At 39.7% G+C, this 18,028-nt stretch overlaps 1 protein-coding gene across 1 annotated transcript; it reads left to right on the top strand.

The window, feature by feature from the left end:
- Positions 1–3,697: 3,697 nt before the first annotated feature.
- On the top strand, positions 3,698–14,941 carry LOC143858785 (double-stranded RNA-binding protein 6-like). The gene is made up of 3 exons (XM_077369499.1): positions 3,698–4,192; positions 6,961–7,180; positions 14,101–14,941. Exons 1-3 carry the CDS (start codon positions 3,947–3,949, stop codon positions 14,796–14,798), a joined length of 1,164 nt encoding a protein of 387 aa, XP_077225614.1. The 5' UTR covers positions 3,698–3,946; the 3' UTR covers positions 14,799–14,941.
- Positions 14,942–18,028: the final 3,087 nt, after the last annotated feature.

Here is an 18,028-nt window from a genome sequence, read left to right as displayed (position 1 = left end):
GTTCTTATCTTCCTCGTTCTTAATTCTTATTGAATTATTTTTTTAAAGAGAACCAAGTTTTTTTAAGTACCCACTCACCCCCTCGTTAGCTACCACCTGGGCTAACAACACTTTCTTTGACTCTTCATTTACTTTCATTCTTTTATCTAGTTCTTATTTTCCTTGTTCTTAACATTTAATTTTTTTTCCTTTTCTAGATTTTCTTAATTAGGGCAAAGGATCCTGCCAATGAGACATATAAGGTGATCTATATTCTATTTCTAAATGCAACAAAAGTTTTCTAAATTTTCTAAAAAATGGCATAGTGACATAAATTTCAAATTATGGGAAAAACAAAAAAACCCAAAAAATTATTTTGAAAATTATGAAATTATTTATTCTCCCTCAAATGATTATACACGCCTCTGAAGTTGAAGATATGTTTAGAGATTTTTTTGTAGGTGAGTTGTGATTGAACCTTTGATCTCCAAGTTGAAGAACAGAGCGTTGACAATTGACCTACAGGGTCAATCCCAGTTTCTAGATTTTTCTAGTGCAAATGATCTTGCCAATGCACGAGTAACGCTCGCGCATAGGGCGAATATATTCTATTTTTAACTGCAACAAAATCTTACTCATTTCTTTAAAAATGACATAGATTGTGCAGTATTGCCACCGCAGGAGTAACGCTCGCGCACAGGGCGCATGTATTCTATTTTTAACTGCAAAAAAATCTTACTCATTTCTTTAAAAATGGCATAGACTGCGCGGGGGTGATATTGCCAACGCAGTAGTAACGCTCGCGCACAGGGCAAACATATTCTATTTTTAACTACAACGAAATCTTACACGTTTCGTTAAAAATGGAATAGATTGCGCAGAGGAGATATTGCCAATGCATGGGTAACGCTCGCGCACAGGGCGAACATATTCTATTTTAACTGCAACAAAATCTTACTAATTTCTTTAAAAATGGTATAGATTGCGCAGAGGAGATATTGCCAACGAAGGGGTAACGCTCGCGCACAGGGCGGACGTATTCTATTTTAACTGCAACAAAATCTTACTAATTTCTTTAAAAATGGTATAGATTGCGCAGAGGAGATATTGCCAACGAAGGGGTAACGCTCGTGCACAGGGCGAACATATTCTATTTTAAACTGCAACAAAATTACTAAAATTCTTTAAAAAAAGGTATAGATTGCGCAGAGGAGATATTGCCAATGCAGGGGTAACGCTTGTGCACAGGGCGAACGTATTCTATTTTCAAGTGCAACAAAATCTTACTCATTTCTTTAAAAATGGTATAGATTGCGCAGAGGAGATATTGCCAACGAAGGGGTAATGCTGGCGCACAGGGGCGAACATATTCTATTTTTAACTGCAACAAAATTACTAAAATTCTTTAAAAATGGTATAGATTCCGCAGAGGAGATATTGCCAACGCCGGGATAACGCTCGCGCACAAGGCGAACATTTTCTATTTTTAACTGCAACAAAATCTTACTCATTTCTTTAAAAATGTCATAGTGGCATAAATTTCTACTTCTAGGAAAAAGCAAAAATATATCAAAAATTTGTTTTGAAAAGAGGAATGATATATACAAGGGAGCCCTTGCATAGAGAGCCAAAAATGGGCTTTGATTGGATCCACGTCATCAAATGTAACTAATTTTACTTTTTCAACCGATTTTTAAAATGTAATTGAAAATGACGTGGATACAATGAAGAGCCTTTTTGCGGCTCTTTATGCAAGGGCTCCCTTGTATCTATCATTGCTCTTTTGAAAATTATGAAGTTATTTATCATCCCTGAAATGAAAATACATATTTTTGAACAGAGGGTTTTTTTTTTTTTTTTCTAGATTAAAGGATCGGACGAAAATTTCGGATTTCGCTGGAGACCGAAACTGAAATTTGCTGAAATTCCGAATTTCGGCCTTTAACAAATTTCGGCCAAAATTTCGGACCGATCAGAAATTTCCAGAAATTGTAATTTAAAAAAATAAAAAATAAAAAAAAAAAATATATATATATATATATATATACATATATATATATATATATACATATATATATATATATATATGTATATATATATACATATATGAGGAATAAGATTGTACGCTCGACCTTACCTAAAGTTAGGTACGGTAAGTGCCAAATCACATGGGTCCCCCATTTTTTGTGGGCATCTAAACCATTCATTTGCAAGGCCCCATCATAGATAGGGTGCATACCAAAAATCAGCACTATTGAATCATCCTAACCCCTCCAAAACTGGAGGCCAAAATGGGCAGATTTGTGGACAAACACTGTCTGTCCATTTTGGCCTCCACAAATGGATGGGTTAGGATCATCCTATGGAGCTGATTTTTGGTATGCACCCTATCTATGATGGGGCCTTGCAAATGAATAGTTTAGATGCTCTCCAAAAATGTGGGACCCATGTGATTTGGCACTCTACCGTACCTAACTTTAGGTACGGTCGAGCGTACAATCCTTTTCCTCTATATATATATATATATATATATATATATATGTTACAAAGTTTCGTCCGAAATTTCGGAATGAATTAAATATTCTTTTTTAATTATTACCAAATTTCGGCCAAAATTTCGGTTTTTGAAAAGTCCAAAACCGGTACCGAAAACCGGAATTTTAAACCATGGTCATAGATGCACTAGAGGGGGGCTGTCCCAAGTAAAGAAAGGGGGCCAATATATCATTTCCCTTACGTAGAATGTCAAGTTTTTTAGTAAAATTTGGGATTTGCTAGAGACCATTGTAGAAGGCATTTTACGGACTGGCTCTTGCATAAGGGAGCAGCCACACAGGGTCACTTTTCAACAGATTTTGTCTTATTCATGAGGTGGCTGCTCTCCCATGCGACAGATGGTAAGTGAAATGCTCTTTGCGATGGTCCTTGGCAAATCCCTAGTAAGATGATATTTTCACCCCTCTGCATTACGCATGCGTCCCCTTATGACATGATTTGACGTCAAAAAGCGTTAAAGTTGCCCTCTTTTCATGTCAAATCACGTTATAAGGGGAGCACGCCTAATGCAGGGGGAGTGAAAATATCATTTATCGTACTTCAATCAGGTTTTTCCGTAAATTGTGTTGCAAACTTGTCTTTTTCGGATGTTCCAAGGTTTCTGACCTGAAGGTCTCTCACGTCATTAACGGAATTACGGAACATTATGACGATACTACCCATTGAGTGAAGAACAAAAAAACACTCTTTAGAGCCGTTGAAAAGGACAATTACGTAATTTCACACTTCCGGTAATTTTAAGAAGCTTACCTGAAGAAAGAACTTCACAGCAGTAGAAAACCAGTTCAATTAATTACATACATTAAATAAAAGAAAAAGGTCAAAAAAAAGAAAGGAGTGATATATTCGCACCCAGTAGGATGATTCGCACCACTGTTACATATAAAAAGTTAAAAGTCTTCCAGAATTCAAGTTAAGAGTGGTGCGAATAATCCTAGAGGGGGTAAACTGCGAATATATAATTGGCAAAAAAGAAAACAGAAAATCCAACAAAAAGGTATTCATGCAAACGCATCCATGCAGCCAAACGTGCAGTTGACCGACGAAAGAGAGTAATATAATAATAAATATAAAAAAATCATAATATAAAATATTAATTAAATAACAAATGAAAAAAAAAATTAAAAAATTAGTACCCCTTACAAAAAGGACTCTCCACCCCCCTTATTTTTCTCCCCGTTTTTCAGATCTCTCTCTGCCGGAAAACAACATACTTCTTAAGTCCTTAAACCCTCGATCTCGCCGGAAACTCTCCTCCGGCCAAAAATCCTTACAAACACTAACATTTTCCGGCCGTTCGCAATTTTGATCTGCGATCTTGACAGCCGGATCAATTTTTCCAATTTCCGGCCGCCGGATCTGGTTTTCCGGTCGATTTTTAGGGTTTTGGGGGGTATTTTGAGAGGGAGAGATGTATAAGAACCAGCTTCAAGAGCTGGCACAAAGGAGTTGCTTTAATCTCCCTTCTTATTCGTGTATAAGAGAGGGACCAGATCATGCGCCGAGATTCAAGTCTTCCGTTAACTTTAACGGCGAGATCTTCGAAAGCCCTAACTTTTGTACAACGTTGAGACAGGCTGAGCACTCAGCGGCTGAGGTGGCGCTCAATTCGCTCTCGAGCAGAGGTCCCTCGCATTCTCTTGCCGCTAGGATTCTGGTAAGAATAATCGATTCTCTGATTTCAGGGTTTTCCCGTTAGGGTTCCGTTTCTCTTCCGTTAGGATTTTTCATTTCTACATTCTTTATGTTCTCTGTTCCGTTTTATCCACCTGAGTTTGATGGTTTTTTCTTTACTTAATTCTGATTTTTGAGTGATTAAAATGCCAAAAAAAAAAAAAAAAAAGGTAAAAGTGCTAACTTGCACCGTGGGCATGCTAATGTGCGCTGGGATGTTAAGGATCTTCCATACTAAGGTTTACCGAACGGCTCCTGGCTCCCACCCTAATCGCTCGATGCTAATGTGCGCCAGGGGTACATGTACTTATCGTGCGCTTCTCTTCTCAGAGTTTTCATCCTTTCGAACACCGCCGTGATTATTTCCCGGTGCCGATTGTTATTGTGAAATGACTATATTGCCCCTGATCTTTTTTTTTGGAGGGAATGGTTAAAAAAAGGCTAGAATTTGAGGCAAACTGACGAAATTTTGTAGTAATTTAAGAAATGGGAAATCGGGAAGGGTTCTTGGAAGTTGGAAGTATCTCTGAGAAGAAATTTTATATATGTTTTGATTTTATTTATTTATTATTATTACAAAAATGGGGTTTGGACAAAATTATTTTGATTTATTAGGGGGGAACAAGTGGGCTTTTTAGTCATGAGAGATCACGTCGGAGGTTTAAATATTTTTGGGTCTTTTCCCTTGAGCTGTGCCTTTGTTAATTCTGTGGTATTGAAGATGGGTCGTTTTTCAAGGATTTATTAATTTTGTTATTTACGATGGAAACATTTGCATGCAATGACTAATGAAAAATGTTATATTTTTATCTCTGTATTTTTATTTTTTTATTTTGCCATTAAATTTTGGAGGAGTGATACTTGGGGGAGAGTTTTTAGTGGGTGAAAATTGAACATGGCAGGGCCCAACAATGTCTTAAAACTTCTAGAAGAAAGCCCAAATTTTGGTCTTAGTGTGGCCCAGACTCAGCTCCAGGTCGGGCCCATGACTAAAATTCAAGTTCAGTTTTGACCCAGCTTACATTTTCAACCCATTTTTTCAACTAGGGTTCCAAGTTTGTGTGTTTGTGCGTGCATATGTGATGCATGGGCTGGCCCAACCGGGCTATTCGGAGCTGTCAAGGCTTTAGTAGGCCTGGCGGTCCCGAGTAGTCTGAACCCAACTTTCATGTAGGCCCATCCCAACTACATCAACATGACCTTGACCTTTTCATCCAAAGGGTAGATGATTGTAATCTGAAAATCACTGTAGTTGTATAATATAGCTTGGTAATGGTTGGTTAAGAACATATTGAGCTATGTTCCACATTCAAGTCCTTCCATTTAATGGCTAGGCATATTTGATTGGGGTTATTTCTTGGGTTTGTCATCTAGTTTGAGACTCCCCGATCTATGGGTCCAGACGATAATGATATCATGAAGGTGGGCTCCGACCAAGCTTCTCATGTGCTTCTTGTCATAAACACCTCTTATTGGCATAACAATAGATTTTGATGATTATTATAGATGTTTTTTATATTTTGGAAAATGCTCTCTTAGGGATTGATTGGATGCACAATAAAATATTTTTGTGGAAACATTTAATGGCACATACACGAAATGTATTAGGAAAATGATATTGCAACTCACTTTTCTGGTTGCTTCCACCATTTCTTATATACAACTTTTTCACTGGCTCATAGAACTCTTTCTCTTTGGGATTTCCCCCTTCTTAGCTGTCATTATATCAAATCCTTGGCTACAGGAAACTTCCTAGTTGGATGGGAAGCTCGCTTTGGAAGAAAAGTTCTTCTTGCTTCCCAAATTTAGGGAAAGAACGCTTCAAAAACACTTCCCTACGCATTTCTTCTTAATTAAGAGTGCTTCCTATTTAGGTGATTATTTCTTCCTAGTTCCTAGAAGTATATTTTCTCCTTTTGATAATTTTGAAAGAGTGTATTTAAAAAAAATGCATTTAAAACATGAAAACTCAATTTAAGTTTCACATGAAAATTACGTGGATCTTTCTCCAAAAACCTTACATTAAATATGCATGAATAAAACATGTGAAACTGTAATTTCCTAAAATTTGCAACTCTAATTTGTTGCGAAGTCTTCTTTTCTACTTGTAGTCCTTATCTATATTAACCCTTCATCCTTTCTAACATACTACAATCCTCCTCTTTCTATGTACTTCTTGCTCACTTCCAATAAGGCGTCTTACATGGTTAATGTTGCCTTTCAATAACGATTCCCACGAATTTTTCTCTCTTTACGTTCTTTAGAGATGTTTGCTTCCCATATTTTCTCTTTTCTAAACCCTCACTTCTCGGTTTCACTTCTTGCATTGGTTCTCGCACTTGCTTTCCACTCTGGCAACTATGATCAAACCCATTAATAATGTTAGATTTTTCTCTTCTCATTTTATTTGTCACATTAAATCTTTTTGTTTTTAAAATTTGTTTTGTAGTTATATTATCTTCCTGATTATAAATAATGAAAAATTGGAACAAATGCATTTAAGTTAAATATACGATTGCCTTTAGCCAATCAAAGCCATAATATTCTAGTAATGGTATAAAATTTGGCATGTAAATATCTTGATTTAGTCCTCCCTCTTTGAAAGGGAAGGGAATTTTTGCTTACAATATTGGCTATCCATAAAGGAATATAAATATACTGCATGTACAGGACATTCTATGTTACATGTCCATTTGCTATTCTGTGAGTTGCAGAGTTTGCTTCTCTCACGTTGAAGTTTCTCTTGGACAGGATGAGACGGGTGTGTACAAGAATCTGTTACAAGAGATTTCACAAAGAGTTGGAGCAGCATTACCTGTATACAGAACCTGCCGCTCAGGCCTCGGACACCTACCTGTATTCACGTGCATGGTGGAGCTGGCTGGAATCACATTCACGGGCGAGCCGGCCAAGAACAAGAAGCAAGCAGAGAAGAATGCAGCCATGGCCGCATGGTCATCTCTAAAACAACGTAAGAGTTTCCAAATACCTCTGTTGCTATCTTTCATATCAATATTCCTATGGCTAAATGTTTCCTAGGTCTAAATCAAAATGCAATCGTTCTTAGGTCCTTTTTGAACGTTGTCTTCTGGGTTTTCAAAATATTCCTGTCATGCAAAAAGAAGAGGGAAAGTAAGATCATGGACACGGGTGACGCTTTTCCAATCAGGATCAAGCCTTGATTGGTACTGCTTGGAAAAGATTGATTGGCCTGGGCGATGCTTTTCCAATCAGGTTTGGGCCTTGATAGCGCCACTGCCCTGCTGAAAAATCAAAATCTAAAACAGTTCTTTACTTTCTTAGTAAGTCACCATTCAGAAAAAGGTCGTTTTCAGTTTTGACTGAGCAAGTCATTGTAGCTGGGCTTGACTTTGGCCTGAAATGGTGTCTTTTCTGAATTGTAAAAACCCAAATTAATCTTGTCATGGGAGATACCTAAAATATATTCTTCTTTCCTAAAAGGTGCATTTGAATTTATGGGCTCTGTGAAGACCCGAACGAGAAGGAGTAGTTGGTCCTGACTTCAGATTTTCTTTTGAGTGGAGGCAAACTAAATGAATGAGTCCACAGATCATGTTGCAAAATGTGTCTTGTTAGTTAGAAAACATATGGTCTGGGACTCTGGGTTATGCTTTTCCAATCAGGTCCAGGCCTTGATAGCACCAGCTGCCCTGCTGAAAAATCAAAACCTGAAACTGTTTAATTTTCTTAATAAGTCACCAATAAAAAAAAAAGTTGTTTTGGTTTTGACTAAGTGGGACATTGTAGTGGTGTCTTGTCTGAATGGTAAATTCCCAAATTCATCTTGCCATGGGGGGGGGGGGGGGGGGGGGGGGGGGGGGTGGGGGGGGTGAGGGTGGGTTGGGCGCGTGAGTTTAAGCTTCCTTCTCAAAGGGTTGCATTTTAAATTTTATCAGTTTTGTGAAGAAGACCGGCGAGACCATTCAAAAAAAAAGAAGGACCGACGACAGGGAGTGGTTGGCTTTGACTTCAGATTTTCTTTCAAGTGGAGGAACTATGGTATTTGTCGTGACAGACCTATGATATATAGTACCAGTGTAAAAGGCAGAGATATGTCTTAGTAGTTCTTGGACAGCCGTATTGGTTCCGTCCCAATCTCCTTCATACATTGACGCGCATATTATGAATGGAACTGGTCGAGGAGCCATCGTGAACGTATCTCACCAATTGGATTATTGTAGCTGTATACGATCAATGGCTGTAGGTGAACTGTCAAACTAAAATGGCCAATGATTCACATTCAACCGGATAGGGTAGGATCAGTTGGTCAGTAAGATTTTGAACCATGTCCCATCCATCGTGGGCACCTTAAGACCTATTTTAGAGTTCCAGTCTTTGTGCATCTGCGTTCTGTACATTGAGCAGACAACCAAATTCTTATCCGGTTTTTATGCATAAAACATTCTTAAATTAAATAAAAAAGTGGCATAAATAAACTGAACCTTGTCACTTTTTGTTGGGAAAATTGCCTTGTTTCCCACCACCACTTTCCTTTATTGAATAGGATTGTGGGGGTTAGTGGGAAACAAAGTACAAAAAGGGCTCTTATAGGATTTTTTTGGGGGAAACTAAAGAGTAGAGACAAAACGTGCGTGAGTTTTCTCTTGGGGCTTGAGAGAGAGAGAGAGAGAGAGAGAGAGAGAGAGAGAGAGAGAGAGAAAGTTCTCTTGGGTTTTATCTCGGGTTCCTCTTGAGTCTTCTTCTTGGTTTTTTCATGGGTTTCTTGTGTACAATCTTCATTGAGAGGACAAGGGAAGGGCCATGATGACACACTCGGTATCTCTCCCAAATCACACTTGTGTATTTCTATGGTTCTCGGCAATCTGACCGATTTTTTTAAAAGTTGGATTGGTTTTAAACGTGGACTGAACTAATGTACCCCCATGTGGACTAAGTAGGTGTCGTGAGTAGTGAGCATACTAGTAATTGTGTCTTCATCACTAAACACGAATTCAATCTCTTGGTCGGGATAGAGAAGTTGAGTGAGACGAACTTTAGCAAATGGAAGGACCACATCCATATTGTATTGGGTTGCCTGGATAGGAATTGAGATTTATCGGAATAGGACTCGAGAATTGCCTGGGTTTATCTCAGAAGGCATATATAGAGAAAGTTCGTAAGAGGTTCAACATGGATGGTGCTCCGCTAGTCCTGCTCATTTGGTTACGGGCGATGTGTTTAGTTATAGTGTCCTAGGAACACACTGAACTAGATGAGAAGAGGAAGATTTCATATGCCTTGGCAATTAGGAGCCTTATGTGTACGTAGGTCTGTACCCGTCCAGATATATCATTTGATGAGATGAGGAAGATTTCATATGCCTCGACAATTAGGAGCCTTATGTATACTTAGGTCTGTACCCGTCCAGATATATCATTTGATGTTGGCATGCTTGGGAGATACCAAAGTAATCTTGTGAATCACTGGAAGGTAGCCAAGAAGATTATACATTATCTACGAGGAACTTTGCATCTTATGCTCACGTTTAGGAGATCTGATTGCCTTGAGGTTATTGGCTACTCTGATTGCAACTTTGTTGGTTATCAGGACACCCACATGCCTGGTCTGGTTACATTTTATACTTGCAGAAGGGACTGTTTTCCAGAGAAGCTTCAAACAGAGATGGCGACTTCATCTACTATGGAGGCAGAATTTATTGCATGTAATGAGGCTTCGGCTAATGCTTATGGTTGTAGAATTTTGTTTAGGGTCTTGAGGTGATTATTCTGCAGCGTTATTCTTTTTCAAAAACAAGTTTGGATATAGGTTCAAGCATATAGATTTGAGGTCTCTTGCTCTAAGGGAAAGAGTTTAGAATCAATATGTACCTGTTGAGCACATAAGCACAACACTTATGTTGGTAGATCCATTGACTAAGGGCTTGTTACTAAAGCTATTTAGAGAGCATGTAGCGCGCATGGGGGTTGGTTGACACTTTTGATAGCTCTTGTTTGTAGGAGTTTGCATTAGGTATTCAGATATACTAGTGCGATCACATTTGGTTTACTGATTCTGATATTGTGGCAATTTTTTTGCTGCTTAATTTGTTTTTTGTGCACATTATATGGATTGTAATAGGAAGCTCAATGTTTGATTGCAGCTTTGGACATGTTTGCATTTTATGTTCGATTGCAATTTTGGAAATGTTTACTTTTCATGTATATTCATGTTAGTGTGGTTGCTAGTTATATAGCCACGGAGTGTTCTATTTTTTATTTTTTTTAGAAAATTGACATATATATATATATATATAAATATATATATATATATATATATATATATATATATATATATATATATATATATAATCAAGATGTACAAAGATTGGGGACAAGTAGTCCCACCCCATTACATACATCCTGACAGCCAGTGGAGTACCCTCCAATGGCAAAAAACAGGCAAAGAAAAAGAACACCATCAAGAAACCCTTAAAAAGTTCAATTGGTGCCCACGCTGCACCTCCCAAATAAAACACAGAGCTACAATTTCCCCTAATTCCCAAAAAACCAAATGTTAGCACCATTCGAGACTTACACTATCACCAAATCATACCCTCAGACCTTTATAATCCTCATTCCTTCAGTACAATCGTTGGCTAACCATCCACGAATAAGAGAAATCACGAGCAGCGAAGAACCAAAGTTCCTCAAGCACCTCTCGGATATCATTACAATTTCATCCCCTTCATTATAAAAGATGAAAATCCAGGAAAGCAAGATTCTTGTATAAACCCATCACTACTCGCTTGAAGCTTCCACCAAAAACTTTTCATAAGCAAACCATATCATATGCCCTTATAACCCTAAATAAAGAAGAGATTAAACAGAGGAAAATCCTCGAGCAGCGAAGGACCCAAGGTCCCTCAAGCACACTCCATTAATCTCAATTCACATCCACCTCCAGAGTAGGGGCAAAGATTCCCGTCATCAGATCTTTACAACACACGTCAATCTTCAAGAAAGAGAAAAAACACGCACCATCATCCATTAAAACAAAAAAGAAAATCGCCAAAACAAAACATATCAAAACCCAAAAACATTTACAGCCAAAGACCTAAGAAACCCCTATTTCTTAAGAGCCTTAAGCTCCCTGCTTCCTTTGGCCGGTGTTTTTCTTTTCTCCACTGCGTCCCACTTATCAATATCCAGGAGCATCTCCTTTGTCTTCGACACTTCTCCTCAAACCCGACCCCAAAGACTTCCCCATCTTCACCATTTTTCTAAATTCTTCTTGAAAGGCATGTTGTTCCTTGTTCTCTACATCCGCACAGTCCTCCTCCTCCCCCTTCTCAGCTCTATTCATGCAACTCTTGATCTGTCCGCTAAGATCTGCATCCATTGAGTCCCTGGACTGAGCGGTCTCATGGCTGACAATAGTATCCCATTCTTCTTCTCTGGAATCCTTTTCCACTTCCAAGGCCTCCTTTTCTTCGGCTAGGGCTTTTTAAAAGTGTGGGAGTTTATGGAGAGGAACACAGACCTCCTCCAATGATCTTTTGCCAGTGAGGGCTTCGATCTCGTCCTCCTTCCTCTTGGCCTCCAGTAATAGTTTGTTCCATTGGTGCTCCAAGTACGCTTGTGCAATTTCTCCTCGTGTGGCGGAGTGTCGGTGCCTTGATCGCTTATCATGTCCATGCTCTTTAAAAGCAATAGTTTTGTCCACTCCAGTCCCTCTTCCTTTGCTAGTTCACGGAGTGTTCCATTAGATCGTAATGGTTACATGATATTTTTTAGTAATCTGGCTGGACGGAATGTTGTGTTTTGATGAATGATTTATATATCACCTAAAGTTATGATCCTTATGTTAAGACATGATCTTTGCAAGCCAACTAGGAGAATGTTTTGATTTATCCTAAATGTTAAGTGACCTATGCAAAGATCGACGACCAAGATTAGTGCCAAGCCAAGTCCATCCTGATCGGTTCTAATGGCTTCCAGGGAGTGTTGATGTTGTTTATATTGAAAACCAAATGGACACTTCAGAATAAGGGGGATTTGTCAAAGTCGCCAAGATCCATTGCCGATGTTCCTAGGGTTGGGCCTTCCTTGGGCCATTAAACATTGGGGTGGGCTTTTATTTTGAATTTTTTGATGTTATGACTATAAGAATAGGAAAATGCTTGTTCTTGTAATATCTTGAAATTGAGAATTTATATGGTGTCTGCTCATACATGCATGTAATGGTGGTACAACTAATACTGCCCACGGGGTGGGTGGTGGTTTGGGGTTTTGGAGGGGGGGGGGGGGGGGCAGTGTTCTAGAAAGCGGCAGCTGACTGACCTCCCAGCGCCTAGGCGTTTTTCATTTTTTTTTAGATATTAATATATTTTCATAATATCTTGCATTTTTTATATAAAATATAAATTCTTGAATACATAATAATCCAAACAATTTTATGCATAAGCACTAAACATTAAATAATAACAAAAAGTCAAAAACATAATAAGAAATTAAGCATAAAGTACTTAATAATTTATGTATTTAACAATACAACACAAATCCATGACAAAAAAAAGCTTAAAATCCAAGCACTTCTTCAGTCTTCACCAATCATTATCCTCTCCCTCCAAGACCAAGACTCTATCTTCATCTGAGCGTTCAAACGCAATCTCCCCATCTACCCCCTCATCCTCTGTCTCATCATCCAATTGAAAATTATGTTCATCAAGTTCTCTTACATTCCTGGGAATGGTACGAGAGGAAGAAAAAGAACTACCACCAACTCTTCTACTCCTCCGAGGTTCTAAAGCATCATCTGCTCCTGTTGCCTCTCCAACCACTCTCCAAGTAAGTCCCGAACCGGGGTAGACTTCATCTTCTTCTTCTTCGTCACCACCATCCACTATCCATCCTTGGGCCTTACTAGCTTCATTCGCTAGTAACACATCTCCTCCTCGTTCTTTCATCCTTTTCTTCTCATTGAGGAGCTTAGCATTGAATTGAACATAAACAAGATTGTTCAATCTTGAAGCATCTAGCCTATTCCTCTTCTTTGTATGAATCTAAAAAAAGAAAATGCAAGTATTAGTATATTAGTAGCAAAACTTTTAATCTTTAAAATTTTCTTTAAACTATTTTTAACACTTACCCTATTCCACTTCTACGTTTTTCTTTAAACTATTTAGCATCTAGCCTATTCCTCTTCTGCGTTTTTTTCCGCGGGCCGCCCAGGCCGCCTTTTAGAACACTGGAAGAGGGAGGGGGGGGGGGTTCAGATTACTTGCAGGTACGCCGAAAACCATATCAGAACTCCTTGAAAACATAGAAAAAACAATTTTAGGTATTTCATTTTTTTATCTTCCATATCAAAACTCCTTGAAAACATAGAAAAAACAATTTTATGTCTTTCATTTTTTTCCTTGTGGATTGATGGGTAGAGGATTAAACATTTTGCAATCAAATAACTATGGCTGTCCCTGGGCTCACTCAGGGACCAATACTGGTTTGATGTTAGCTAACTGGTCCCCGGTTTGTCCCTGACTTGAGTTCTGTCACTCAACTTCATTGCCGGTTTGGGTTTTTGATGGAAGTGCTATAGTATCGTAACTATCTTGGTTAAGGATCATTGAAACATTTGCATGTAATTCCATACTGGAAATTAGACTTACTTGCTTATGTTAAAGTGTGAAATTATGGGCAAGACACTGGAACTTTTATGAATCTTTTCATAAACAGAATTGCTTATCCTTTTTGCCAGTGTTAAATAAATACTGTATTTAATTTATCGTTAGGTATGCTTGCTCAGAACCCTTCATTAATTTTGGTGGTACTTGCTCTGCCCAAGCCTGGCCCATTAGATTGTCTATTTCAACCAAGTTTTTTATGTATAAAAAGACTGATACTTGACCTCTGACATACATTTTCTGGCCAGTGGCACAAGAATCTGTGAGCTCTTCCTCAGAGACAGAGAACATCGATGAGCAAGAACAGATCACCATTGCCAGAGCTCTGTTAAAATACCGCTTGCAGGAAAAGCTGGCATTGGCAACTGCAAATTCACCACATGCACTGCCATTTCCGAAGGCAATCCCAATGCATGATCAAAAGCTATCCATCTCGCAACCGTCCCAAGTCACTGGATCCAAAATCCTACCTTTAATCCGTCCCAAAACGACTCCAAGGAACAGGCCCATGTCTCCGATCATGAATGAAGGCCCCCCATCGGCATCACCCTTCTTACTTACTGGGTCCCGTCCGCAGAAGTTCCCGGCCGCCGGAGCAACACCATATGTACCGGTCCGGCATTACCGACCCCCATACCATGCAATGGCTCCACCTGTGACGATAAGGACGGCAGTGCCAGTTTACTCGGCCCCACCACTCCCACCACCCCCTGGCCGACAAGCTCATGTGATGGGGCCCGGTTTGCGAATTGCACCGCCGGTTCGTATAAGACCTGCGATTCCAGTTTTTGCTGCTCCAGCTCCAGTGGCATTGATAGACGGGCCACCAATGATTCTGCCCCCTCCTCCTCCTTCAGTGAGGCCATCTGTTCGGATAGAGGAGATTGGGAGTGCAAGTGGGCTGCAAGAATCGGTGATACAGAACGTGAAACAGCTCAAGCTATGAGGTTAGGAGGATTTGAATCCTCAAGAAACTGATAATTTTCTCATATTTTTGTCTCTGTTTTTGGTTTGTTATTTGCCTTCTCTTCTTTATCATTGTTTTTACATTGTCTTGGGTTATAGTTATACAGTAGTGATTCTCAGTCATTGGCAAATTCAAAATGCAGGTTTAATTACTAGGGGCACTGGCATTCAAAATGCTGTTATCCATGGATTCTCGAATGCCGGTGCCAAACAGGATCATTGGATTTTGCATTCAGGGTGAAACTTGGGCTGACCTAGCCTGAAAGTACAAGTGTATGACGCAACCTTGGGCTGGGTTTGGAGCTTAGCATGAGCTTGATTTCAGGCCATACTTAAAATTTGGTTGGGCTTTGGCTTATGGGTTTACTTTGCAGCTTCTCTTTATATTGTGTTGGCATCTGGTTTATGGCCTTTTCTTGCTGTCCTCTTTAAAATTGGGTTGGGCTTTGGCTTCCATTTTTACTTCCAGCCCACCCCCTTTTCCAGTATTTCCACCTCTTGTTTTTCTTTTCCTAAATATTGGTGTCATATTCGCATCTTTTGGTTTGCCTTTTCCAAAAATATAGTCGTTTTCAGAAAAGATAAACAAAAGGGCAATGGAAGTGCTTAGAAGGCAGGTGAAAATATCATTTTGGCCCTGTTCGTTTCAGATTTATGTTTCTTTCTTTTGAAGTTAACTTTTATTGATAATGAAAGCCCAATGCATCAAAATGGGGACAAGATGTTCCCAAAAGAAATGTAAGAGTACAATTATAGTGAGCTTGATCCTCCTCCTAAGGGGATGAATTGCCCAATTCGATCAGAGAGACACAACGGATGTCAGATAGACAGATTTATGTTTCTTTGTACATGGAGGTATCACTACTAACACCCCACACACAAGCTGCTGCTTCTTTTTTTCCCCTAAAGTAAACCATTTTCATTCCCACAAAAACTCAAACTTACAACCAAGGGAACAACCTGTCCCCATAAGAGAATAAGCCAAGGCAAAAATACAATAAAAGGGCCGGGCCACACAAAACAAAACCAAAATCCAGATCCCATATGAAGAGGGGTTGAGAGGACATGGAGTAATTAATTATCACACCCCCGCTTGAGGAAGGCATTGGAAACTTCCACTCTGGCCTTCACACCCTCCTTCACCAAAACATCTGCATTCATATTGGCCGATTGTCTTAAATGTTGGATTTGAGGGCTGATAATTAGCACCAAATCCTGCATCTCAGCAGTAACACAGTCAAGCTATAAGCCCAAGCCAACACATTCGATGAATCCCCTTCAATGATAAGAGAGCCCAAGTTATGGGTTGAGTACCACCTTAGGCCATAAAGCAATGCCCCAGCTTCAGCTTCAGCTTCATTCGCATCCCAAAAACCCGCCGATCCAGAAACAGACATTAATACTACGTCCAAAGAATTACGAATCAAGCCACCAATACCGGCACGACCCTCGTTGCGGATCGAACTTCCATCAAAATTTAATTTGACCCAACCCATTTGGGAGAGATTTTATCTTTTCTTTTCTTTTCTATTAAAACCGACTGCTAGTTTTTGAAAATGGTGTTAACACGCACTCACAAGCTAAGATGAAGTTATAGAAATTGATAGTTTGTCTACCAAGAAATGGTGTTCCCCATTACTCATTTCCATAGTGAATATCCATACAGCTTGATCCTCAAATGGAAAGAACATGGTAGAACTTGAAACATTGTAACATCTTATGCTTATCTTCTAAGAAAAACATCCCGATATATCTACCAAAATCCTCAATGAATACATCATGACATTGAAATATAGACGTAGATGAAGTAGGACCCCCCACACATCACTATGGCTGAGACCAAGAGGTTCTTTAGAATAAATAATCAACATCCCCGATTATTTTGGGTCTGTTATTAAAAGTACATATTTTCCTCGAGGAATGATAGAATGAAGGGCGCACTTGCAAAAATCAGCTCCAAGGGCGCCCCTATTGGTTGATTTATGCAAAGTACAGCAGCGAAAAAGTGTAATGCGCCTAAAAAAGTGGAAAATGTGTTGACTTTTCATAAATGAACGTGAGCTTTTTTAATGTGATTTTTTTTAGCGTAAGCGGCTTTCGCACCTCAATGAGGCTAGTGTCACGGGAAAACAGTTCAAACAGTTCAGGACACAATCAGTATTAAAATCCAAACATACCTTGTCTTGTTGCGTCTTGAGAAGTAGTCATTTATAGCACATTTGGTTGCCACTCCTGGTTAAGGGGGTTGGTTGGCCAAACTCTATAGGGAGAGTTGGCGATTTGCTCATGAGTTGCAAGAGGACTTGCTTGTGCATCTGACGCACATAGCAAGAAATCATACTTCAACTCGTAGGCATGCCCTAAGGGAGCTTTGGGTGTGGAATGCGAGCTATCCACAAGGATGCTCCAGTTTCTTTAGTCGAGGATGGGGGCCAAAGACGGTGCATGTTGGGTTGGGTTCCCACAAGCATTGCGCGTACGGACCGGTGCAAGGGGCTAGCTATACTGTTTGCCTCCTGCACCGCGGTACGCCTTGTGAGCTGTCCAATCTCTGGGCCTTCCATGAGTTCGTGCCGGGGTGACCCTGGTTGCCCTTGCGAGGTGTACACCTTGCGGATCAGTCCATGGGGCATCTTGCTCCTTGGATGATCAAGCCCCATACTCAATGGACTGATCAAGGGGTGTGCTTGGCGGATTTGTGCGTGGCATCGTCATGCCTCATACTCAATGGACTTTGCATTGGGCCCCAAGGCCTTATGTTCGATGTACTCGTGATGCAGGTTGATCATAAGTGTGGGTATTTAGAAGCGCATGTCAAGATCTGATCAAGTAGCAGCCTGTTGAACAACTTAGAATTTGTGTGCACATTCTAAGCATCAAGGGGTGTTGGCGTATAGGGCCTTTAAAGCCTTGCACGATTGAAGGCTTGCACTAGCATTCGTGCATGTCGGGACGCGGCACAGGTTATTCCGCTGCTCAAACATTTAGCCCGTGACATTAGGCTCCTGAATCCGATGAAGCTGATAGCGGAAAGAAACGCTTAATTAGTCAAATTGAGGCACACATCACAAAAGCTGCAAGTGCCTAGTCTAGTAGAATCATTGATGGGAGAGATCTTTCATAGAAGCCCAATAGGCTACAAGACGTGTTTACGCCCCGGCATTGAGTTAGCTTCCTCTCAAATCAAGAGGAAAATGAAAGTAAAGAAAC

Source organism: Tasmannia lanceolata, unplaced genomic scaffold (assembly GCF_043159265.1).
Source record: "Tasmannia lanceolata isolate RefF3 unplaced genomic scaffold, GAP_Taslan_0.1 ptg000026l, whole genome shotgun sequence".
Classification (NCBI taxonomy): Eukaryota; Viridiplantae; Streptophyta; class Magnoliopsida; order Canellales; family Winteraceae; genus Tasmannia; species Tasmannia lanceolata.
Note: the sequence above shows the minus strand (reverse complement) of the source record. Positions and strands in the feature narration are given on the sequence as shown.

Coding starts and splice junctions, on each gene's coding strand:
- LOC143858785 (XM_077369499.1), top strand. CDS start 3,947: ATGTATAAGAACCAGCTTCAAGAGCTGGCACAAAGGAGTTGCTTTAAT. Junction 4,193..6,960: donor CTCTTGCCGCTAGGATTCTG/GTAAGAATAATC, acceptor TCTCTTGGACAG/GATGAGACGGGTGTGTACAA. Junction 7,181..14,100: donor ATGGTCATCTCTAAAACAAC/GTAAGAGTTTCC, acceptor TTTTCTGGCCAG/TGGCACAAGAATCTGTGAGC.